We start from the raw sequence: 25731 nt of genomic DNA, 5'->3' as shown, positions 1-25731 counted from the left end.
AAATTTGTCTAATACTGTCATGCTACAAACACAATCCTCAGTGTATTTTATTAGGATTTTGTGATAGATCAGCACAAAGTAAGGCATGATTTTCAAATTGTTTTACAAATAAAAATCTGAATAGTGTGGTATACATTGGTACTTAGCCTCTCTGACTCAATACTTTGCAGAACCAACTTTTGTTGCAACTACAGCTGCAAGTATGCCTCTTTCGGTATGCCTCTGCCAGCTTTGTACATCTAGAGACTAACATTTTTGCTAATTCCTGTTTGTCAAAGGTTTTAAGCTCAGTCAAACTTTAATGGAAAGTTGCGATGGACAATTATTTCTGAGTTATTCAATTGATTCTATTTGGATTTAGCTCTGGACTTTGACTGGGCCGTTCTAAGACATGAATATGCTTTGATCTGAACCATTCCATCTGACCAGTTGGACATTTTCCTGCTGAAGGAGAGCCTGCCTACTGCATGACGCTGCCACTATACTGTATTGTAAGATGGTGTTCTCAGTGTGATGTGCAGTGAGTTTTCCACCCCTTTTTTTCTCCAATGGCTTTTTCTTGTCACCCTTCCAAAAAGGCCATCTTTGAGGAGTGCTTACATGATAATTGTCCTGTTAGGTGAAAGGCAATATCAGTGTTGGTTTGCAGTTGTGCCATATTCTTTTAGTGGTTCAGATGATGGATTGAACAGAGCTCGTTGAGTATTCAAAGCTTGGCATATAGTTTTATAACCTAACCATGGTTTAAACCTCTTCACGGCTTTATCCCGGACCTGGAGTGTATATTCATCTTCACTAATCTTCTCAAACGTCTGAGGTCTTCAAAGAACAGCTATATTAATACTGAGATTCAATCGCACACTCTACTATTTATTGATTAGGTAACCTCTAAAGGTAGTTTATTGCACTGGATTTTATTTAGAGGTATCAGAACAAAAGGGGCCGAGTAAAAAAGCAGGCCACACTTTTCAGACTTCTATTTGAAAAACAAATTCATATTTTGTTTTTTCACTTTACAATCTGCTATGTTTTGTAGGTCTGTCACACAAAATCCCAGTAACATACCCTGAGTTTTGTGGTTGCCATGTAACATACAAACATGAATAATCTGTTGTCGATCAAAGGGCTAATTCCTTTTTTTAAGGTTTATGCCACAGAGTTTTCATTGGACCTAAACTTTTAGCTTAAAAACACTTTGGCAATAAAACCTTGAACTACCAAGTCAATCCATCAGAAATAATGATACTGAATCAAAAGAAATGTAGATTTAAAAGACAGACATACAAAATAGCCAGTGAAAGGTGGAAAATGTCCCTCTGACCTTCTTGAGCTCCGTGAGGAAGTAGTCGATCATATGTTTGACCTGTGGCGCTTTAGCGGAGAACAGGATCAGCTTCTCATTGGTCAGGTTGAACTCCAACATGTTTTTTGATGGGATAGACACAAACAGGATGTCCGAGTAGCTGCACAGGCAGTCAAAAGGTCAAACCAGGAAGTCAGCTTAAAGTCAAAGTTAAAAGCAACTCAAGATTCTGGTCAAGTGGTCTAATCTTTTATTTCTTTGTTAAGAAAGGTAAGTAAAATATTTCAATATGTCAATATGTATAGTACACTATAAACACCCTACTCAAGACCATATCATAGTCAAGAACATTCTGAAATAATTTCAACTGATTATACACTGTGTTACTACTGATGAAGCCAGAAGGGACAGTTTATTTAAATAACTAAGTATGCCCATTCATAGATCTTCAGTGTGGAAGTATCAGCCAGGTGCTGCTAATTAAAAGCATTGATTGATAATCAGCAGGTGAGATCACGTTTATAAAAGCAGGAGTGTTGGCGTTTTCTGGGTTTGGAGACTACAGGAACACAATGTCATGGAGGAAAGCCCTAAGCAGTGAGATTAAAGCAGTAACTGCTGCAGTCTGTCAATCTGGGAATGTTCAAAAGGCTACAGTTTGATATGGTGGAACATTTAAAGGAACCGCCTGTCCTTAAAAATCTATGCTAAAAGCCTCATATACTGCTAGTTTAATTCTTCATTTGCACTTTTTTGCCGGTATTGTCCTATTTTAGGGATTGTGCTCTTACTTTGTTTTGCAGTGTCAGAATAATGTTTTAATTTTGTGTTTTAAGTTGTTAGGTGTTAAATCCAAGCTACAAAAGCACTATATAAATACAATTTAATGAAATAAAACATAATATGGAAGCATAACTGTGTTTGCAGAGTTGCATCTCAATGACCCACCCGACTTCTGCAACAATGTCCTTTGGACAGGTTATACCAAATTAGACATTTAATCACAAGGAACATCACCATGTTCAGTTAAGACCAATTACAATAATTTGGAGCAAACATACATGAACTATAAAGTACTGTGGTGGCACGGCTATGATATGGTCATGTTTTGTGGCCACAAGACTCGGGAACCTTGCAGTTATTTATTCCACCATGAACTCCTCTATATACCAAAGAGTTCTAGCGTCAAATGTGAGGCAGTCCGATAGTCAAAACCTGGCCCAACCTGTTCCCTACTAACAATGAAGCAATCTTGTATACGAAACAACAAAGAAATCTTCTGTTAAAAATTCCTCCACCACATAAAAGATTAATAAAGTCATACAGAAAACATTATTGCTGCTTAGGGAGGTTCTACAAGGTGTTAAATCCTAGGGTGTACTTACAGGGGCTGGACAATGAAACTGAAACACCTGGTTTTAGACCACAATCATTTATTAGTATGGTGTAGGGCCTCCTTTTGCGGCCAATACGGCGTCAATTCGTCTTGGGAATGACATATACAAGTCCTGCACAGTGGTCAGAGGGATTTTAAGCCATTCTTCTTGCAGGATAGTGGCCAGGTCACTACGTGATACTGGTGGAGGAAAACGTTTCCTGACTCGATCCTCCAAAACACCCCAAACTGGCTCAATAATATTTAGATCTGGTGACTGTGCAGGCCATGGGAGATGTTCAACTTCACTTTCATGTTCATCAAACCAATCTTTCACCAGTCTTGCTGTGTGTATTGGTGCATTGTCATCCTGATACACGGCACCACCTTCAGGATTCAATGTTTGAACCATTGGATGCACATGGTCCTCAAGAATGGTTCGGTAGTCCTTGGCAGTGATGCTCCCATCTAGCACAAGTATTGGGCCAAGGGAATGCCATGATATGGCACCCCAAACCATCACTGATCCACCCCCATTCTTCACTCTGGGCATGCAACAGTCTGGGTGGTACGCTTCTTTGGGGCTTCTCCACACCGTAACTCTCCCGGATGTGGGGAAAACAGTAAAGATGGACTCATCAGAGAACAATACATGTTTCACATTGTCCACAGCCCAACATTTGCGCTCCTTGCACCATTGAAACCGACGTTTGGCATTGGCATGAGTGACCAAAGGTTTGTCTATAGCAGCCTGGCCGTGTATATTGACCCTGTGGAGCTCCCGACAGACAGTTCTGGTGGAAACAGGAGAGTTGAGGTGCACATTTAATTCTGCCGTGATTTGGGCAGCCGTGGTTTTATGTTTTTTGGATACAATCCGGGTTAGCACCCGAACATCCCTTTCAGACAGCTTCCTCTTGCGTCCACAGTTAATCCTGTTGGATGTGGTTCGTCCTTCTTGGTGGTATGCTGACATTACCCTGGATACCGTGGCTCTTGATACATCACAAAGACTTGCTGTCTTTGGTCACAGATGCGCCAGCAAGACGTGCACCAACAATTTGTCCTCTTTTGAACTCTGGTATGTCACCCATAATGTTGTGTGCATTTCAATATTTTGAGCAAACCTGTGCTCTTACCCTGCTAATTGAACCTTCACACTCTGCTCTTACTGGTGCAATGTGCAATCAATGAAGACTGGCTACCAGGCTGGTCCAATTTAGCCATGAAACCTCCCACACTAAAATGACAGATGTTTCAGTTTCATTGTCCAACCCCTGTAGATTGTAATGCACAGCTTCTCCTTTTATTTTAATTTTAGTCAGTAAATAATAATAGTGTCAAATTTGATTTGTGTGTGAACTTAAAGATTATATTTAAATAATTTTAGAACTTGGTAAGCAAAAGATAGTTTTCATAATGTAATGATAAGAACAATTCTAGAATTGAAAATGGGGTATACTTTCTTTTTCACAATGAATGTGTGGAAACCACTAAAAGAGCTGAAAAACATCCCAGAATGCAAAAGAAGAACATTCTCTGGAATGTCTCTTTTAATTTAGGAACCACCCAATTGTTCTTTAATACAGAAAACAAGCTATCCATCAAATTATCCATCCAGTGGCAATAGTCGTAGGGACCAAAGCTTATTGTGATGTAGTTGTGATTTATAGGTGAATATTAGGACATTACCTACAGTGCACGCAGCATTGGTTGGAGTATAATTTACAGGTCCTTCTCAAAATATTAGCATATTGTGATAAAGTTCATTATTTTCCATAATGTCATGATGAAAATTTAACATTCATATATTTTAGATTCATTGCACACTAACTGAAATATTTCAGGTCTTTTATTGTCTTAATACGGATGATTTTGGCATACAGCTCATGAAAACCCAAAATTCCTATCTCACAAAATTAGCATATTTCATCCGACCAATAAAAGAAAAGTGTTTTTAATACAAAAAACGTCAACCTTCAAATAATCATGTACAGTTATGCACTCAATACTTGGTCGGGAATCCTTTTGCAGAAATGACTGCTTCAATGCGGCGTGGCATGGAGGCAATCAGCCTGTGGCACTGCTGAGGTCTTATGGAGGCCCAGGATGCTTCGATAGCGGCCTTTAGCTCATCCAGAGTGTTGGGTCTTGAGTCTCTCAACGTTCTCTTCACAATATCCCACAGATTCTCTATGGGGTTCAGGTCAGGAGAGTTGGCAGGCCAATTGAGCACAGTGATACCATGGTCAGTAAACCATTTACCAGTGGTTTTGGCACTGTGAGCAGGTGCCAGGTCGTGCTGAAAAATGAAATCTTCATCTCCAGAAAGCTTTTCAGCAGATGGAAGCATTAAGTGCTCCAAAATCTCCTGATAGCTAGCTGCATTGACCCTGCCCTTGATAAAACACAATGGACCAACACCAGCAGCTGACACAGCACCCCAAACCATCACTGACTGTGGGTACTTGATACTGGACTTCTGGCATTTTGGCATTTCCTTCTCCCCAGTCTTCCTCCAGACTCTGGCACCTTGATTTCCGAATGACATGCAGAATTTGCTTTCATCCGAAAAAAGTACTTTGGACCACTGAGCAACAGTCCAGTGCTGCTTCTCTGTAGCCCAGGTCAGGCGCTTCTGCTGCTGTTTCTGGTTCAAAAGTGGCTTGACCTGGGGAATGCGGCACCTGTAGCCCATTTCCTGCACACGCCTGTGCACGGTGGCTCTGGATGTTTCTACTCCAGACTCAGTCCACTGCTTCCGCAGGTCCCCCAAGGTCTGGAATCGGCCCTTCTCCACAATCTTCCTCAGGGTCCGGTCACCTCTTCTCGTTGTGCAGCGTTTTCTGCCACACTTTTTCCTTCCCACAGACTTCCCACTGAGGTGCCTTGATACAGCACTCTGGGAACAGCCTATTCGTTCAGAAATTTCTTTCTGTGTCTTACCCTCTTGCTTGAGGGTGTCAATAGTGGCCTTCTGGACAGCAGTCAGGTCGGCAATCTTACCCATGATTGGGGTTTTGAGTGATGAACCAGGCTGGGAGTTTTAAAGGCCTCAGGAATCTTTGCAGGTGTTTAGAGTTAACTCGTTGATTCAGATGATTAGGTTCATAGCTCGTTTAGAGACCCTTTTAATGATATGCTAATTTTGTGAGATAGGAATTTTGGGTTTTCATGAGCTGTATGCCAAAATCATCCGTATTAAGACAATAAAAGACCTGAAATATTTCAGTTAGTGTGCAATGAATCTAAAATATATCAATGTTACATTTTCATCATGACATTATGGAAAATAATGAACTTTATCACAATATGCTAATATTTTGAGAAGGACCTGTACAGTGTAGGTGTGGTCTAGTTTTCAATGCAGCAGCTTGAAAAACCTTAAACAGCTTTATCACCAAATAAATATGTTTAACCTCTTCCAACAAGTTGAGTTCACCTGTAGGTCCTCAGCACTCTGAAGTAGTCTGAAGCAGTTGAGCTGCTCTTCACCAACTTCAGCAGCTTGATGCCTTTATGCGACACAGACAAGACCTGGACTCCTGTTCCCACACTGCCCTGGAAAGCAGACACACGCATTCACCACAACCTGATAATACATGTAACTGTGGACCAACACTCATACAGGCCTAAAGAAGGGGGAAAGCAGATTTAGGAAACTCACAGAGGCGGGGAAGAGGCGGGAGAAGTAGATCTCCCAAGAGTCTTTGGCCATGGCCACCACTTTTTTCTTCACATTTTCATCATTCGTTCCTGAAGCCTGATCCACTTTGTTCTCGGCTATTAAAAAGAAAATGGACTTATGAAAGTTTTCAGGGCGAGCTGGGTTGCAGATGTGAAGGTTTTTTTTTGTTTGTTTTTTACCAAAAAGGTCTTTCATCTTCTGTCTCTCTTCTTGGGTGATGCGGACGCAAGCCTCAGAGAAGGTATCGTGTACAACCTACAAAAGACAGGCACAGACAAGAATAAATGCATTACATTGCAAAAGGTTTCACACTCCTTGAACATTTCCACCTAAAACATGTTTTCTTCCAGGACTGTCCTGCACGTAGCTCCATCCATCTTCCCATCATCTCTGACCAGCTATCCTGTCCATTTCCCACAGTATTATGGTGCCATCAACATGTTTCACTGTGGAGATGGCAATTGTTTTTTTTTTCTGCCACACATAGAATTTTGCACGTAGAAATAAAAGCTTAATTATGGCCTCATCTGACCAGATCAAATTCTTTTACATGTTTGCAGTGTCCACTACAAGGCTAGCTTCAAACAGCAAACAAGGCTGAACTGAGCAAAACTGTGTACACTTTCAGGTAATGGATTAAAGAGTGCTCTTAGTGATGTTTGCAGCTTGGGATAATTACCCTGCACAACGTTATCCCTGATCTGATATTTTCCTGGGTTTTCATGATGCTGTTTGTTTACTAATATTCTCTATATAACCCCTGAGGCCTCCACAGAACAGTTGTATTTAGACTGAGAATTAATTGTACAAAAATGGACTCACAATTAGGTGACTTCTCCAGGCAGTTGGTTGCACTGGGATTTAAGCGGTATTAGAATAAACGAGGCTGACTGCTAATTTCAAGGGGGGTTAACTATAATATTTATATGTCCCTCCACCCGGATGAGCGGGTGGAGGGAATGCTGCAAGTCACTGACTGGATGCAATCTGCTGGGTTTCCTTAGATAGAAAAACGTTTTATCCAATTTGAATAAAAAGCTAACTCCGACTGCACTGTTCAAATGTTAGGATTAATTGGAATGTATGTACCTGACTGTTGTGAAGTGCCTTGAGACAACGTGTTGTGAATTGGTGCTATATAAATAAAACTGAATTGAATTTAATTGAATATGCATCCATCCATCCATCCATCCATCCATCCACCCATCCATCCACTCATCCATCCATCCATCCATCCATCCATCCATCCATCCATCCATCCATCCGTTGTCTTCTGCTTATCTGAGGTTGGGTTGCGGGGGCAGCAGCCTAAGCAGAGAGACCCAGACTTCCTCTCCACAGCCACTTGGGGCAGCTCGTCTGGGGGAATCTCAATGCGTTGCCAGGCCAGCCCAGAAACATAGTCCCTCCAGCGTGTCCTGGGTCTTCTTCTGGGCCTCCTCCCGGTGGGACATGCCCGGAACACCTCACCAGGGAGGAGTCCAGGAAGCATCCTAACCAGATGTCCGAGCCACCTCAACTGGCTCTACTTTGAGTCCCTCCCGGATGAGCGAGCTTCTTACCCTTTCTCTAAGGGAGAGCCCAGACACCCTGCGGAGGAAACTCATTTCGGCCGCTTGTATCCATGATCTGGTTCCTTCAGTCACGACCCAGAGCTTATGACCATAGATGAGGGTAGGAATGTGGATCGGAGAAGGCAGTCTACCCATTTCCAGCTCAAGACCATGCCCTCGGACTTGAAGGCATTGATTCTCATCCCGGCCGCTTCACACTCGGCTGCGAACTGCTCCAGCGAGAGCTGTAGATCACGAGCTGATAAAGCCAACAGGACCACATCATCTGCAAAAAGCAGAGACGCAATCCTACGACCACCAAAACGGATCCTCTCAACACCTTGGCAACACCTAGAAATTCTGTCCATAAAAGTTATGAACAGAATCGGTGACATAGGGCAACCTTGGCGGAGTCCAACCCTCACCGGAAATGAGTCCGACTTACTGCCGGCAATGTGGACCAAGCTCTAACACCGGTCATACAGGGACCTAACAGCCCGTACCAAACCCTGGTACCCCATACCCCAGGAGTACCCCCCACAGGATTCCCTGAGGGAACGCCTTCTCCAAGTGCACAAAGCCCATGTAGACTGGTTGGGCGAACTTCCATGTATATATATACACTGCTCAAAAAAATAAAGGGAACACTCAAATAACACATCCTAGATCTGAATGAATGAAATATTCTCATTGAATACTTTGTTCTGTACAAAGTTGAATGTGCTGACAACAAAATCACACACAAATCATCAATGGAAATCAAATTTATTAACCAATGGAGGACTGGATTTGGAGTCACACACAAAATTAAAGTGGAACAACGCACTACAGGCTGATCCAACTTTGATGTAATGTCCTTAAAACAAGTCAAAATGAGGCTCAGTATTGTGTGTGGCCTCCACGTGCCTGTATGACCTCCCTACAACGCCAGGGCATGCTCCTGATGACACGGTGGATGGTCTCCTGAGGGATCTCCTCCCAGACCTGGACTAAAGTATCCACCAACTCCTGGACAGTCTGTGGTGCAACGTGAAGTTGGTGGATGGAGCAGGACATGATGTCCTAGATGTGCTCAATCGGATTCAGGTCTGGGGAACGGGCGGGCCAGTCCATAGCTTCAATGTCTTCATCTTGCAGGAACTGCTGACACACTCCAGCCACATGAGGTCTAGCATTGTCCTGCATTAGGAGGAACCCAGGGCCAACCGCACCAGCATATGGTCTCACAAGGGGTCTGAGGATCTCATCTTGGTACCTAATGGTAGTCAGGTTATCTCTGGCGAGCACATGGAGGGCCACGCGGCCCTCCTAAGAAATGCCAACCCACATCATTACAACACAAGGAATGGACATTAGACCAGTGGAAATCTGTGCTTTGGTCTGATGAGTCCAAGTTTGAGATCTTTGGTTCCAACCACCGTGTCTTTGTGCGGCACAGAAGAGGTGAACGGATGGACTCTACATGCCTGGTTCCCACTGTGAAGCATGGAGGAGGTGGTGTGATGGTGTGGGGGTGCGTTGCTGGTGACACTGTTGGGGATTTATTCAAAATTGAAGGCATACTGAACCAGCATGGCTACCACAGCATCTTGCAGCGGCATGCTATTCCATCCGGATTACGTTTAGTTGGACCATCATTTAATTTTCAACAGGACAATGACCACAAACACACCTCCAGGCTGTGTAAGGGCTATTTGACAAAGAAGGAGAGTGATGGGGTGCTGCACCAGATGACCTGGCCTCCACAGTCACCGGACTTGAACCCAATCGAGATGGTTTGGGGTGATCTGGACCGCAGAGTGAAGGCAAAAGGGTCAACAAGTGCTAAGCATCTCTGGGAACTCCTTCAAGACTGTTGGAAAACCATTTCAGGTGACTACCTCTTGAAGCTCATCAACAGAATGCCAACAGTGTGCGTAGCAGTAATCAAAGCAAAAGGTGGCTACTTTGAAGAACCTAGAATATAAGACATATTTTCAGTTGTTTCACACATTTTTGTTCAGTATATAATTCCACATTTTTTTTCCACTTCCGCCTCTCTGCCTGCTCAGATGCTTTCTCCTAAGCTCCCTGCTTGCTTGCATTCTTTTACACCTAAGTTTTTATCTCTTAGCCAAAATTACGGAAATATTGGACTAAAACAACTTCTTACCAGCGACTCCCAAGGATTATTATTATTATTTTTTATTTTTTAAAGGACTTTGATGTTTTTATAATCGAACTCGAAAGCAGGACAAGTTGATGCCAGCTAATCAGCAGAAAATGCCTCCCTTCACCATAGAGGACTTCGACAAACTTTTACAGAAATTGGCTGTTTTGGAGATCAAAATCCACCGACTAGAAGTGAATGTGGAGGTGAATATGGGGTACAACGATGATTCAACTCTGCCTGTGATCCCAAACAGTGACAGCCAGCTCAACGACTCGGCCGGCAATCAGAACACTGAGAATAAACCTCCCGGCAGACCCTCCTGGCATGTTTTAGAGGCATGCCCAGAAAATCAAGGTGGACGACTCACTGGAAGATCTCAGCAATTAAATAAAATAGAATGGCCAGAATTACAGAGAAATGCCCCCGTTTCCCCTGGGAAAAGGAGACTTCGACAGCAAGCTGCTGTCACAACAACTGATAGGAGTGAGACAGCTGGAAATAATGGAATTCTCCTCCAAAACAGATTTGCTCCACTACAGAATGAAAACCAGGAAAATGATCCATCTTCTGAGAACAATAAAAGGTTTGAGAACAACCTTCCTTCTAAACAGTCTTCTCCTAAGCTGCCAGAGAAAAAGCGCCCCACCAGACCAAGAACCCTAATAGTGGGCAACACAGCTGTGGATGGGATTAAAAATGTCTGCAACAAGAAAAACACAGAAGTTATGATTGGTACCAGTAACGTGGTGTCGATATCTCAGAGAACATCCTTGCAATCACAGAAGAGCGCCCGACCCTCGAACCCCTTATCATACACCTTGGAGCCATGGATGACGTGGCTAAGAAAAAATCAGAAAGACTGAAGGAGGATTTCACTCGTCTTCTGAATATTGTTGGAGGTCTCAATATCAAGATGTTTCTCAGCGGACCCTTTGCACCAATTTTCTGTGGAGAGGAGGTTTTTTCCAGACTTCTGATGATTAATAAGTGGTTGAAAAAAACATGTGCCTCCACACCTGTGAACTTCATCGACAACTTTAATATTTTTTGGGAAAAAAGACAACTCTTCAAGCAAGATGGTTTCTGCTTGAACAAGCCAGGAGCCAGACGTTTCACATCTAATCTCTTCTATTCAGTAAATAATCCGCCAGCAGCTTTGACCTTCAGCAGAGAACATGGAGTATCAACAACAATGATAACGCTGCCTCCAACAGCTCCAGCAGAAACAATCAGCCAGTTGGCTGAGAAAGAGAGGTCATCCCAAAGGTCTCCCCGTTGAAATCCACAGGAGAAGTGGACCCCCCCCCCCCCCCCCCATTATACCCCCTCCCCCCAAACCCACACCCAGACCGACACCCCTGGTAAACCCCCCTCACCCCAGACCCCGACCCAGACCGCACAGAACTCTCCCATCTCCCCACTAAGCCCACTAAGCCTTACTGGATTCTGATAACATGAAAGGAGCTCTTAAAATTGGGACCCAAATGGCTCTGACATCTCCTCCATTCAACACCCCCCGTGGCCGAGGCCCTGCTACTAAACCAACATCTTCCAAAAGTCACAGAGCCACACCACCTCCTAATCTATCTCCTCCTAATCAGGATCTTCACATCACTTCTCTGTGATACAGTCTGGGCCCCAGTGGTAACTCTATCAGAAATGAGCATGTCCAGGAAAAACCTGGGCCCCTAATAGGAGATAGTTGTAAAATCTCTGTGCTTATACGTGACAGAAAGAACAAAGCCAAAAGGATAAGAGACAGTAATAAACAATCAACAAAAGCCATAAACTGTCAGGTACAACCAGACACAGAGTTAATATCAGCAACTAAGTCATATACAGGTCCTTCTCAAAATATTAGCATATTGTGATAAAGTTCATTATTTTCCATAATGTCATGATGAAAATTTAACATTCATATATTTTAGATTCATTGCACACTAACTGAAATATTTCAGGTCTTTTATTGTCTTAATACGGATGATTTTGGCATACAGCTCATGAAAACCCAAAATTCCTATCTCACAACATTTGCATATTTCATCCGACCAATAAAAGAAAAGTGTTTTTAATACAAAAAACGTCAACCTTCAAATAATCATGTACAGTTATGCACTCAATACTTGGTCGGGAATCCTTTTGCAGAAATGACTGCTTCAATGCGGCGTGGCATGGAGGCAATCAGCCTGTGGCACTGCTGAGGTCTTATGGAGGCCCAGGATGCTTCGATAGCGGCCTTTGGCTCATCCAGAGTGTTGGGTCTTGAGTCTCTCAACGTTCTCTTCATAATATCCCACAGATTCTCTATGGGGTTCAGGTCAGGAGAGTTGGCAGGCCAATTGAGCACAGTGATACCATGGTCAGTAAACCATTTACCAGTGGTTTTGGCACTGTGAGCAGGTGCCAGGTCATGCTGAAAAATGAAATCTTCATCTCCATAAAGCTTTTCAGCAGATGGAAGCATGAAGTGCTCAAAAATCTCCTGATAGCTAGCTGCATTGACCCTGCCCTTGATAAAACACAGTGGACCAACACCAGCAGCTGACACGGCACCCCAGACCATCACTGACTGTGGGTACTTGACACTGGACTTCTGGCATTTTGGCATTTCCTTCTCCCCAGTCTTCCTCCAGACTCTGGCACCTTGATTTCCGAATGACATGCAGAATTTGCTTTCATCCGAAAAAAGTACTTTGGATTATTGAGCAACAGTCCAGTGCTGCTTCTCTGTAGCCCAGGTCAGGCGCTTCTGCCGCTGTTTCTGGTTCAAAAGTGGCTTGACCTGGGGAATGCGGAACCTGTAGCCCATTTTCTGCACACGCCTGTGCACGGTGGCTCTGGATGTTTCTACTCCAGACTCAGTCCACTGCTTCCGCAGGTCCCCCAAGGTCTGGAATTAGCCCTTCTCCACAATCTTCCTCAGGGTCCGGTTACCTCTTCTCGTTGTGCAGCGTTTTCTGCCACACGTTTTCCTTCCCACAGACTTCCCACTGAGGGGCCTTGATACAGCACTCTGGGAACAGCCTATTCGTTCAGAAATTTCTTTCTGTGTCTTACCCTCTTGCTTGAGGGTGTCAATAGTGGCCTTCTGGACAGCAGTCAGGTCGGCAGTTTTACCCATGATTGGGGTTTTGAGTGATGAACCAGGCTGGGAGTTTTAAAGGCCTCAGGAATCTTTTGCAGGTGTTTAGAGTTAACTCGTTGATTCAGATGATTAGGTTCATAGCTCGTTTAGAGACCCTTTTAATGATATGCTAATTTTGTGAGATATGAATTTTGGGTTTTCATGAGCTGTATGCCAAAATCATCCGTATTAAGACAATAAAAGACCTGAAATATTTCAGTTAGTGTGCAATGAATCTAAAATATAGGAATATAAAATTTTCATCATGACATTATGGAAAATAATGAACTTTATCACAATATGCTAATATTTTGAGAAGGACCTGTAAACTGGCTTTACTGAACATTAGATCTATGTCAGGAAAATCATTTTTAATCAATGACTTCATTACTGGCCACGATCTTGATGTTCTGTTTTTAACAGAAACATGGTTACATAAATTTAATGAAGCTCCCATTCTGATAGAGGCGACGCCTCTGAACTACAATTTTCTTTGTGAGAGGAGACAGCAAAGAAAAGGTGGAGGGGTAGCCACTTTGTTTAAAGATTTATTAGAGTGTAAAAAAGTATTTCTGGGCAAATTTGACTCTTTTGAATATTTGGCTCTCCAGGTAAAGAGCCCTGTCCGAACCATGTTCTTGAATATTTACAGGCCTCCTAAGTCCAAAGCAAACTTTATCAGTGATTTTAATGAGCTTTTATCTGTGATTTGTGTTTATTATGACTGTTTAATTATTGTGGGAGACTTCAACATTCACATGGAAAACCTGAAGACAGAATTACAATAGATCTATGTGACACTCTTGGAAATTTTGGTTTGACTCAACATGTTAAACAGCAAACGCACAAACAGGGACATATTTTGGACTTGCCCTATTTGACCACTTTTCTGTTATTTTTGAAAGCATCATCTGCAATGACTCAGTTTGCCAAAGAGACATGATAAGAAAACGCATCTTTAAGGATGGTGTCGCTGAAACCTTTAACCAGATTTACTCTTCTACCTCCACTTTGCCCTGAAACACTGTAGATGAGCTGGTAGAAAACTTTCATTCTAAAATCTCGGACATCATTGATTCAATTGCTCCAATTAAAGTGAAAGTCGTTTCTCGGGAGAAAATGTCTCCATGGGGAAGTGCTCCACCAGTCAGAAGTGAAAAAAAGGAGTGTCGAAAAGTTGAACGCAAGTGGTGACCTCTCAGGTCATCTCGCTCAAATCTACTCTGCATACCCAAAACCAGAACTAAACATGGAGAAGCAGCTTTTAGTTCTTATGCTCCACTAATCTGGAATAAACTGCCAGAAAACTGTAAAAGCGCCGAAACCCTAAATTGCTTTAACTCAAGATTAAAAACGTATTTGTTTAGAGTGGCCTTTGACTGTGCCATTTAGGCATGATTAGTTGCGTTTTCAGTTTAATTTTCCTTTCATTTTCTTGTCCATCATTCTATTCTATTCTCTTTATTTTATTTTATTTAACTTTTTTAAATTACCTCTGTTGTTTGATTTGTTTTTCTGTGTCTGTATTTGTGTTTATTTGCTTTGTGATTGTATTGTAATTGTATGTATAGTGCTTTGAGTGTCTCATTGCTGAAAGGCGCTATATAAATAAACTCACCTCCCCTTACATGTGTTAATTCATAGTTTTGATGCCTTCACTGTGAAGCTACAATATTCATAGTCATGAAAATAAAGAAAACTCCTTGAATGAGAAGGTGTGTCCAAACGTTTGGTCTGTACTGTGTGTATATATATATATATATATATATATATATATATTTGTTTATTTATTTATTTTTCTGTATATACATGTGTGTTTTAATATTTGCTAAGTCAGTCAGTCATTTTCTACCGCTTATTCCATAGTGGGTCTGCTGGTGCCTATCTCCAGCAGTCTACGGGCGAGAGGCGGGGTACACCCTGGACAGGTTGCCAGTCCATCGCAGGGCAACACACATACAACCATACACACACTCATTCATACACCTAAGGGCAATTTAGAGTGACCAATTAACCTAACAGGCATGTTTTTGGACTGTGGGAGGAAGCCAGAGTACCCAGTGAGAACCCACACATGCACGGGGAGAACATGCAAACTCCATGCAGAAAGACCCCAGGCTAAGTATCTAACATATTTACAAAAAATATTACATGAGCATATTTCTATTTTTAAATACATTTAAATACATATTTGCTAAATATCTAACATATTTACAAAAAATATTACATGAGCATATTTCTATTTTTAAATACATTTAAACAACAAGATGAATAAATGATCACAAAAGAAACTTAAAAACTGTCTGTTGATGTTCGTGGATGTTTTTAACCAACCTGTCTGAACATTAGGGCCAGGATAAGGGAATTATTCAAGTTCTCTTTTGGATAGAAAACCTGCATCAAAGCAAAAATAATCATAGTAAAAAAGTTCTTATCAAAGTAACATAAAAAGCATTGCATTAAACAAATATATTGTTAATTTTTTCCATCTCTCTGAGAAGTTACTTGCAATGGAATTAAACTGCAATCATAAAAGATCTCAAACTCACTTCCTTCCTCATGAAGAGTTTCCAGGGGACATTAGAGTAGGTATAATATTCATCACTGTTTTTGCTGTGGAGTTGAGTCTGAATATTCTCCTCTTCTACTGGTAAATCTCTAGAGACTGGAGAGACACACTAATGAAGTCCAGCCAGAGTTACTCTCCGTGTCTATGTTGAAATATGAGTGTAAAATGTGCAACACATTTCTTTGTTTATTTTACCGTTTAATGTTTGTGAATTGATCTGATAAGCTCACCTGGAGGATGGGTTGGGGTCATGCTGAGGCTGGTTGCTGGCTCTGCAGGTCGAGGCTTGGCTACCTTTATAGCTTTAACTCCTTCCTCTTCCTTAGGTTGAGATGGTTGGGTCTTCTTTTGTGACTGAGAATCACGGAAATGTTAGGTGGCATTTCTTTTCCTTGTGTGTTTAAGCCATTTGGTGTTCAGGCAGAGTAGGGCCCCTTCAAACTGGATTAGGACCACCCTTCTCCACAACCTCCATGATCATTCAAACTTTGCTCAACCACAGCAAAATCGGAAAGTCTCTTTCATTGAGCAATCATGATGCTCCTGCACTTAGTATTTTTTTTCTGCCAAATAGTTTATTTCCCTGAAGCTCAGAGAGAGGGAGATAGAGAGGTGTCTGCATATTCACCATCAGTTTCAGTCATACTGTGAAGGAGAAAACACCCTATTACAAGTAAAAGAGAGCACACTACACCCCAGAAAACCTTATCAATACTCCCCAAAGACCATCCATGTTCTAGCTGATTTTTAATACCGTTATGCAGTCCTAATCCTGTATAAAGGGGTTCTAGGAGTTGCAATTTACCGGTTGCGGGGGGTTTGCCATTTGATCTTTAAGGATTTCCATAGCTTCATCATGAGGGTCAGGTTTTTTGGCAAACTTCTTCCCATCACTTTTCCTAGAGATACATAACAATAATACTAAATACATACCAGATTCTGTGGTCATTATTATACGATTTCTTTACATATATCACAGAAAGTCTCAACTAAACACTCTCTTTAGATCTGACCAATCAGATCCAGCGTAATCCAAAATATGTTTTAATCTGATTTAAAGAAATAGTGTAAATCCTAAGAAATGTGGTTCATTGGGAAAAACCCAAAATGTGTTTCCCTCATCATTCTGCGCATATTTAAAAACCTGTGAGGATAAGGGGATGTACAGGGTTTGGACAATGAAACTGAAACACCTGGTTTTAGACCACAATCATTTATTAGTATGGTGTAGGGCCTCCTTTTGGGGCCAATACAGCGTCAATTCGTCTTGGGAATGACATATACAAGTCCTGCACAGTGGTCAGAGGGATTTTAAGCCATTCTTCTTGCAGGATAGTGGCCAGGTCACTACGTGATACTGGTGGAGGAAAATGTTTCCTGACTCGCTCCTCCAAAACACCCCAAAGTGGCTCAAAAATATTTAGATCTGGTGACTGTGCAGGCCATGGGAGATGTTCAACTTCACTTTCATGTTCATCAAACCAATCTTTCACCAGTCTTGCTGTGTGTATTGGTGCATTGTCATCCTGATACACCGCTTTCACGATACAATGTTTGAACCATTGGATGCACATGGTCCTCAAGAATGGTTCAGTAGTCCTTGGCAGTGACGCGCCCATCTAGCACAAGTATTGGGCCAAGGGAATGCCATGATATGGCTGCCCAAACCATCACTAAACTGAAACATCTGTCACTAAAATGACAGATGTTTCAGTTTCATTGTCCAACCCCTGTATTTCGCATAATGAGAAGGTAAAGAAGTGCTCAATAAAGGTTCAGTTCCTCAGTTCCTGAACAGAACATTTATGGACGACATCAGTGCTCAGGATTATGAATCCAAAATGTGTGCTGCTCCATTAATGTGAGAAACAGAATCATGGAATCAGATATAAGAAATGCTAACCTATGGAAACACAACTGTTGTCTCAAACTTTTTTTAAATAGGCAACAGTTCAAGTGTGTGTGTGTGTGTGTTCTTGTACTTGTTGCTGAGTGAGAACCATTTTTCGTATTTTTATCACAAAGTGAGGACATTTTGACAAAGTGAGGACATTTTCCTGGTCCTCACTTTTTCAAATTCCGTTCTTGGGACAGGAGTTAGGTTTAGGACTAGGGTATGAATTGAGTTATTGTTAGGGTTAGGGTTAGGTATTAACTGGTTAGGGTTAGGGTTAGTGTTAGGGTCAGGGTTAGGCACTAAAAATCAAGGAAAATGAATGGAAGTCAATGGAAGTAACCGAAAAGTCCTCATAAAGATAGTAAAACACAGATGTGTGTGTGTGTGTGTTACCTTTGAGTTGGAGACCCAGGAGAGGATGTTGTGCCTGCGGGCTGGTGCTGTTTGATTATATCTTTGATGTCGTGGCTCGGATCAATACGCTCTGTGTTGCTCACACTGGATCTAACTACATCCTCAGGAGGGAGCCGATGTGTTGTACCTGGAAAAAAACAACAACAACAAAACAAGCATTTACCTGAAATGTGATGTGCTTAATCTCTTTGGAGACAGGATCTTCAACTTTAGTCAACATATACAGCATAGAATAAGCACAAGACGTACTGGTTTTCCGATGAACGGAAGCAGGGCTGGGTTTGTGTGACTCGCTGTTCTCTTTGGTCTGCAGAAAAACAAAAACCCTAAGGCTGCAAGATGATATTTAAAAGTTGATGAAATCAGCAAAATTAGGATGTGTTTACTCACAGGGCTGTGTGTGTGTGAGTGTTGTGGCAGGTTTGTGTGGTGGTGTAATGGTGGTGACCGGGGGGCCGGAGCAACAGGAGGGAAGGAAGACAACATCTGTTGCTGGATCGCCATGGCTTGCATGGTCATCTGCTGGGCCTGCACCATAAAAACACATATTTGTATTATTTTGACAGATTGACATATTGACAATTATAGGTTATCTGTACTGTGGAAAGTATATGCCCCCTTTACAAATTTCTTTAGTTTTTGCTTTTTTGTTACACCTAAATGTTAAATGTGATTAACCCCATTTCTTCTGTTTTAGTTTCACTCTACGCACCCAGGCTTGATCAATGCCTGACCTGTACAATCAAGAAATCACTTAAATAGAACCTTTCTGGCGCGGCGCTGATGGTGTAGGGGTTATGCGCGCGACCATATACGGAGGCTACAGTCCTCGAAGCGGCTGTCCCGGGTTCGAGTCCCAGACCCGGTGACATTTGCTAAATGTCTTCCCCTCTCTCTACCCCTCTTTCTTGTCTGCCTACTGTCAAAAAAAAAAGGCCACTACTGCCGAAAAAATGTCTTAAAATAAAACCTTTCTGACAAAACTTTCTCAAAAACCAACACATCATAACCCCAATCTAAAGAAAACCAAGAAAGGATAAGAAACAAATCATTAACATCTGTCTGTCTGGCAAGAGTTATAGCCATTTCTAAGGCTTTGGGCCTCCAGTAGGAGGTTACTGGGTTGTTTCGGGGGTCATTTTCAGTTACATTTGGTCTACTGGCCAAAACAAGCATCAGAACCAAAATATTTAGAACAGAGTTTATTTCAATGTTTCAAATATTAATCTATATTAATTTGATTAAACATGACACCTAACTACAAATAAAAAACTGACATTTTATGGTTTAGGTAAATAGGTTTAATATGGGGTGTTTGCAGGAAGAAAAGTATGAAGGTATGAAGGCAACATGCAAGTGCGAAATGGGGGATAAAGGACTGAACTGACCCAGGGCTCAATTTCTACATTGCAAGCTTTGGTTGTTTAAGATAATTGTAAAAACTAGACTTGTTTATGCTTCTGGTGACTGGCACAGAAGTTTTAGTTGTTGAAAATTGGTCTGTTTTATTTTAGGCCATTGGTTTAGCTTTTTCCTTACATTTACAAATAGTGGTTCCAGACTTAGGATGTAACTTCGGTTTGGTTATGGAAATTTAATGAGTAGTTCATTTAGGTGAAGATATTTAATTCATTTTGAATTATGCTGGTTTGGGCTTGTCAGTTTTTGTAATTATTATTGTTAACTTACCTTAGGTCTTAACAATAATCCACTTATCCTTCTTCAAATTCCATCTAGGGTAATGTAATTTCCCATTTTCTCTGGCAATAATGGCGGTTTGTCTGGGATATTAATTTATCCCTGTAATTGATTTGTCACTCTGATTTAGATATGTGTCTGGAGAGTGCAGCTGCAGATTTTGTGCTTTATGTTGGGTATTATGCAGATCTTGAGCATTTTTAAAACTGTGCCTTATTTGATTACATGACATTTCTCATTATTAATTTGCTTTAAAAAGAGTGAATAAATATGTATTTCTTTTGACCTATTACATTTGGTGTAATGCCCGGTCATATTGTCTTTAAAACCTTTTTTAATCTGAATGAAATGTTATGGTAGTTATACACTTTGCGTAACTACGGTGGTATTGACAGCAGCATGAATAATGGAGTTGTAGACAGGAAAGTGATTCCCACCAGAATGATAGCTTGCTGGTTGATAATGACTTGTTGCTGCTGAGTCAGCACCATCTCCTCCGATCCTGAGCAAAACAAGAAGAAAATAACAGTGAAACAACATTAATATAATAATAAAAAGGGAAAATGCCGAACGTACATTTATTTCACTGCATACAAAACACACAGGATCTTTAAACTTTAAAACTGTTTTAGAAAGCTGGGAATAATATAAAAATACTATCATGGCTTTCATTCAAAGCCATATATGAAGTCCACCATGCCCACTCATTTTAGGCCACACATGCTGGAAAGTCCACGTCACACTCCTCATGCTCCTTATACCTGGCACACCTGTCATCACAGGTAAACCTCGAACTGGGGGCATCGTTGGGAGTGCGGGCATCCCCGGCAGACCCGGGACCCCCCCGACATGAGATGATGCATCTGTTTCTTTATCCGCTGCTGTGACAACTGTGGACCAAGGAGTGGGGGCGCGAGAGGGCGAAGGAGTAGGTGCTACTCGAGTGGCAGGAGTGGGTGTGGAGGAAGAAGGTAGGGGGTAGGGTTGTTGGGGACGGTTATATTGGTGGTACTGGGCCTGCTTTGGTTCTTGCTCTTGTTGCTGTTGTCGTTCATGGTGATGGTGATGGGAGGGGACTGGCATGGGGGGCATCATTCCTCCAGCTACTGGCAGCACTGGGACGGCTTTAAGAGGAGTTGGTAAGGAACAAGATTAGAGTCAGGAGAGTGTTTCCTGCTGGCCTCTACTGCAGGTTTAATGCATGTAGAGGTCAGTAGAAATTCACTGGTATTCAGTGCCAACAGCCACAGTAAAATAATCTGGCATACTATATAAATTTTAGAAACAATAGACATTTGAATTTTACCTTAAATAGAACATTTTTCTGACACCAAAATTATAAGGGGGGCACTGCTGATGGTGCTACTTTGGCATGTTAACTGGTTCCATTGTCTTTGCAAAATAGGTCAATCTCAGTCAGGGTGGATGGGGAGCTTCGGTGGACATCAGTTTCTAAGACTTACCACAGATTCTTACTCAGATTTGTGTCTTTACTTTGACTGGGCCATTTTTCACACATGAATATGTTTTGATCTGAACCATTACTTAACAGCTGTATGGCTGTATGTTTAGGCGTCATTGCTTTCTCTGGGTGGGATTCATTGTGCCTTGCAAAAGTATTTAGTAGCACAAAACTGGGAAGTTGAAGCAGGACAATCACTTGTTTTAACCCTTGTTATACTTAAAGTTGACAACATGTTGAGTTTGTCTCATTTTGCCCTTTGCTTTGTTACATTTTCCAACCACTCTCAGTTCACAGCAACCGATTTTATATAATTACACATTTATTACACATGATAATACATTTATGAGCTAGAAGTTCCAACAATAAAGAAGTAGAGTCAGCAATAAAAGAGCAGAGAGTTACCACCTAGCTCCAGGAAAGATGATAGCCCAAATGAGAATAAAATAATAATACTAATAAAAAAGGAAATATAAGTGCGACAATGCCCCCTACAGTTTAAAAATATCTGTTGTTACAGTGAATGGCTATTTATGCATTATTTATAAGGCTGGTACTCATTATGGCTTCTAAACATCAGATTAAGGGTGTTGACTAGTGGTCCTGAATCTTTAAACAACCTGAGGAGTCGATCAACCTTTACAACAAAAATAAAATCACTATTGTGTAGTGAATCATTTCCTTTTTATTTACTCTGGAAATATGATAATAAAACAGATCAGCTCAATGCATTTTTAAACTTGTTAGTGTTTCTAGCAGTCATAGTGAGAAAATCTACTAAAGTGTCAAGGATTTAGGAGCCACTTGAAGCAAGCTGAATAACTGATTTCTACAAAAAAGAGTTTATAGACATAATGAAAAAGATGCACAAAAAATACAAAATAAAGAAATAACCCACACAGTCTGAACAGAAACTACACATAAAGCAGAAGGAAATTTAAGAGTTTGACCTCCAGGATGTATCCCCGGTGGATAAGGCCGAGTAGGAGATGTTTGCCCCTCTCCACGACCTTCTCCTGCGATGCCCACGCCTCCTCCTCCCTTCATTCTTGTAGACAAACCAGTCTTTTCCATGTTCTGGCAGACAGAAATGTCATTTGCAAATGGAAGAACAAAAAATTGTTTGCAGATGGAGAGAAACTGGAGTTTAAAAGACAAGAAATGGGATATAAAGTTCGTGCCAGTAGACAAGCGACCACAAGAGAGGTGGAGTGCAGTATGATTCAGACCCTCGCTGAGAGAGTGAGTGGAGCTGCAGGAACTGAATACTCTCCAGGAAGTACCATACACACTGTAGGTGATGCTCCACCGCACAAAAGTGCAAACTTGTAAGGACAAAATACACACTTCTGCAGAAGAGTTCGAGACAACGGAACAAGCTGTAATATTATTTTCTAAGGCAGCAATTATTTTTGGCCTGCAGATTCCCTAATTTGCAGATTCCTCAACGACAATAGCTCATAATAAGCAAGCAAGCTGTCAATGGATGCAAATATCAACATAAGTAGGAAAAAGAAAGTTTTTCCTACTTATGTATGTCTCTTTCTTTTTATATTATATACTGTAAACTGTAGAGAATTATCCACAAGCATGTTAAAGCACTGCCTGCTGTTACAGTGATATACGGTAGGTCATTGAGAAACCTTATCATCCTCATTGTCTGCCCCATTCATACACAAACAGAGAAGGTAGATCACATGTTCCATCCATCCATCAGTACTCATTTCCATTCACTCTCAGATGGCAGGGGACCTTAGTTTGCTACTTGGTTAGTCTGTAGGATTAAACTGATGATACTTCCTCATTTTGGTTTTTGGTGGGGGGTTTTTCTAAAGAATTTATATACACCAAAATATTCGATTTAAAATGCAGCTACAGCTTCTTGCAAGTGCCTTCACAGCCCTTGAACTTTTCTACATTTTATCACCACTACCAACTTCAATCTGTTTTGTTGGGATTTTATGTGAAAGTCCAACACACAGTAGTTCATCATTGTGACCTGGAAGGGAAACGATACATGACTTTCAAAAATGTTTCACCACTAACCCTCTTCCTGTAATAACTCCTAAAAAAATATAGTGCAACCAATTGTCTTCAGAAGACACCTAATGTGTAAATGGAAACCACTTGAGTTTTATTAAACCTCAGCATAAATCCAGAGGTTCTATGAATGCCTCAGAGTTTTGTTATAGAAGATTAGAGAAAATAGCATAATGAAGATCAAAAACACAGCAATGTTTCAAGATTTAAACTTCTCTACTCTTGTCTGCACTGTCCAATCCATCATGCAAAAGCAGAAAGAGTACGGCACAACTGCAAACCTACCAAGACCTGGCGGTCCACCTACAATGACTGGACTGGAAATAAGAGCATTAATCAGAGAGGATTCTCAGGAGACCTATCGTAACTCTGGAGGAGCTGTAGAGGACCACATTTCAGGTAGAAGAATTTGTTAACCGAATTAATAGTTTGTTATTATGTACTCCACAAATCTGGTCTTTATGGAAGAGTGGCAAGAAGAAAGCCTTAAGAAGTACTGTTTGGAGTTTGGAGGTTTGCCACAAGTCATGTAGGGAACACAGCAAACACGGAAAAAGTGCTCTGGTCACATGAGACAAAAATTGAACTTTTTGACCTAAACGCAAAACGTTATGTGTCCTGGAAAAGACTAAAGCTGGCCTACACCCCAAATGCACCATCCCCAAGTGAAATCTAGTGGTAGCAGGTACTAATGTATTGTCTTCAGAAGAATGGTTGGTTGCACTAGATTTTACTTAAGGGTATCACAATAAAGAAGGTGGTGCAAACAACCTACACTTTGAAGTTTGATGTTGTAACGTGAAAACATTTTTGCAAAGCACTACATGATGCACAAGCTGTGCTGAAGCAACAAGAGAAGTGTAAGTTATGTTGCAAAAACGTTTGAAAATAGAGGAAATGATAGTTTGGTGGAAATGCAGAAAGTGAATTTAGAACGTGTCATTTGCAGCACATTAGCGTGAACACTCACTATGCCATCGTCTGATAGCACAGGGTCAAACAGGCTGTCCAGGTAGCGGTCCATTCCTCTCTGGGTCTGACCATCACTGAACGTATCTGACTCTGCTGGACACACACAGGCCAGATAGTAGTAACATTCTACATTCAGAGCTTTAAGAAAAAAATTAAATGTTTCCTAAACTAACTGATGTTTCATTGGGTGGCATAGTAGATCCACCACGTATAACATTAACTTAAAGTGAATTTTTAAGATAAACCACATTCTGCTGTAAGAAAATTAACTGTGAAGTTTAGGGGATGGTGACCTAAGAATAACATTTTGTTAGCCATGTTACTGTAGAGCACCTAAAATATCACAAGTAAAACAGAGACTGATTCTGTGTAGAAAAGAAACACTTTCAACCATTTCCATTCCCTGCGGCCATGTTTTAATGCACTGCTCATTAATACAAAATTGTTTGAGTGCTGACCAGAAATGCTGGGCAAAACTGGAGCAGAATTAGCTCTGTTTACCTTAGTGCTGTTAGAACTTTGTTTTGAATTACAGTTTTTGTCACAATTCATCATCGTGTTGAATTACAGGCAGACTGGGTTTGCCGCAGAGCGCTTTTATATCACAGGTAGGGTGTCGGTCTGTTAGATCATCAGGCTACTGCTGTCAGAAAACATTTCTCCTAACTTTGTATCCTGACTGGATTAATCACCATAACGTTATCTGCATCATCATGAGGTCATCAGTGTGCTGGAGGCTTTGGTATTACTATTTCTTTCCTAGCTTGGGATTGTTGTTATGCATCAACGTATAATCTCTAGTGTGTTTGTGTACCGTGGCTGTAGTAACCATCAGAGTCAGGCAGGCTGTAGGCTGGTCTGCTGCTGCTGAGAGGAAAGGAAGAGGGAAGGTCCTCGTCTGAGTCAAACCCGCTGCCTAACAAGGTGCTGGGACAAGAGAGGAAACAATCCACCATATTAAATACATCTTTCAGTGGTGTTCTGTACTGTATGTGATGCAACTGAGTGTATTCTGCAGACTGACAGGCTGGCATTAGCTCTGACTCTAGCTGGGTTATCAGTGCTGATGATAAAGTAACTCTTCTGCTTGGGAAAGTCCACAGGAAGCTCTAAGTCCGCTATCAGGTCCAGCACATAGTCATGACCGGCTAACTCCACCCACTGGCCGTGTTCCTTCATCAGAATCGAGCTGCCCCTCCACCAGTCAGACACTCCCCTGCAAAACCAAACAACGACAGATCCCCGGCTATTATATACAGGTGCTTCTCAAAATATTAGCATATTGTGATAAAGTTCATTATTTTCCATAATGTCATCATGAAAATTTAACATTCATATATTTTAGATTCATTGCACACTAACTGAAATATTTCAGGTCTTTTATTGTCTTAATACGGATGATTTTGGCATACAGCTCATGAAAACCCAAAATTCCTATCTCACAAAATTAGCATATTTCATCCGACCAATAAAAGAAAAGTGTT

At 41.3% G+C, this 25731-nt stretch overlaps 1 protein-coding gene across 1 annotated transcript in view; it reads right to left on the bottom strand.

Moving 5' to 3' along the window:
- LOC124864661 (unconventional myosin-XV-like) overlaps positions 1-25731 on the bottom strand; it is a 79412-nt gene that overhangs the window by 19856 nt on the left and 33825 nt on the right. The window contains exons 32-48 of the mRNA XM_047359524.1: positions 25272-25463; positions 25062-25174; positions 24246-24340; positions 22186-22312; positions 20535-20897; positions 20211-20275; positions 18466-18603; positions 18325-18382; positions 18055-18202; positions 16570-16663; positions 15995-16118; positions 15745-15860; positions 15530-15589; positions 6546-6621; positions 6346-6461; positions 6121-6239; positions 1322-1463 (exon numbers count right to left, since the gene is read on the bottom strand). Coding sequence (XP_047215480.1) covers positions 1322-1463; positions 6121-6239; positions 6346-6461; positions 6546-6621; positions 15530-15589; positions 15745-15860; positions 15995-16118; positions 16570-16663; positions 18055-18202; positions 18325-18382; positions 18466-18603; positions 20211-20275; positions 20535-20897; positions 22186-22312; positions 24246-24340; positions 25062-25174; positions 25272-25463 — 2146 coding nt within the window. The remainder of the gene's footprint in view (positions 1-1321; positions 1464-6120; positions 6240-6345; positions 6462-6545; positions 6622-15529; positions 15590-15744; positions 15861-15994; positions 16119-16569; positions 16664-18054; positions 18203-18324; positions 18383-18465; positions 18604-20210; positions 20276-20534; positions 20898-22185; positions 22313-24245; positions 24341-25061; positions 25175-25271; positions 25464-25731) is intronic.

This window comes from Girardinichthys multiradiatus, chromosome Y (assembly GCF_021462225.1).
Source record: "Girardinichthys multiradiatus isolate DD_20200921_A chromosome Y, DD_fGirMul_XY1, whole genome shotgun sequence".
In the NCBI taxonomy this organism is placed as follows: Eukaryota; Metazoa; Chordata; class Actinopteri; order Cyprinodontiformes; family Goodeidae; genus Girardinichthys; species Girardinichthys multiradiatus.
This window is presented reverse-complemented; position numbering and strand designations above follow the sequence as displayed.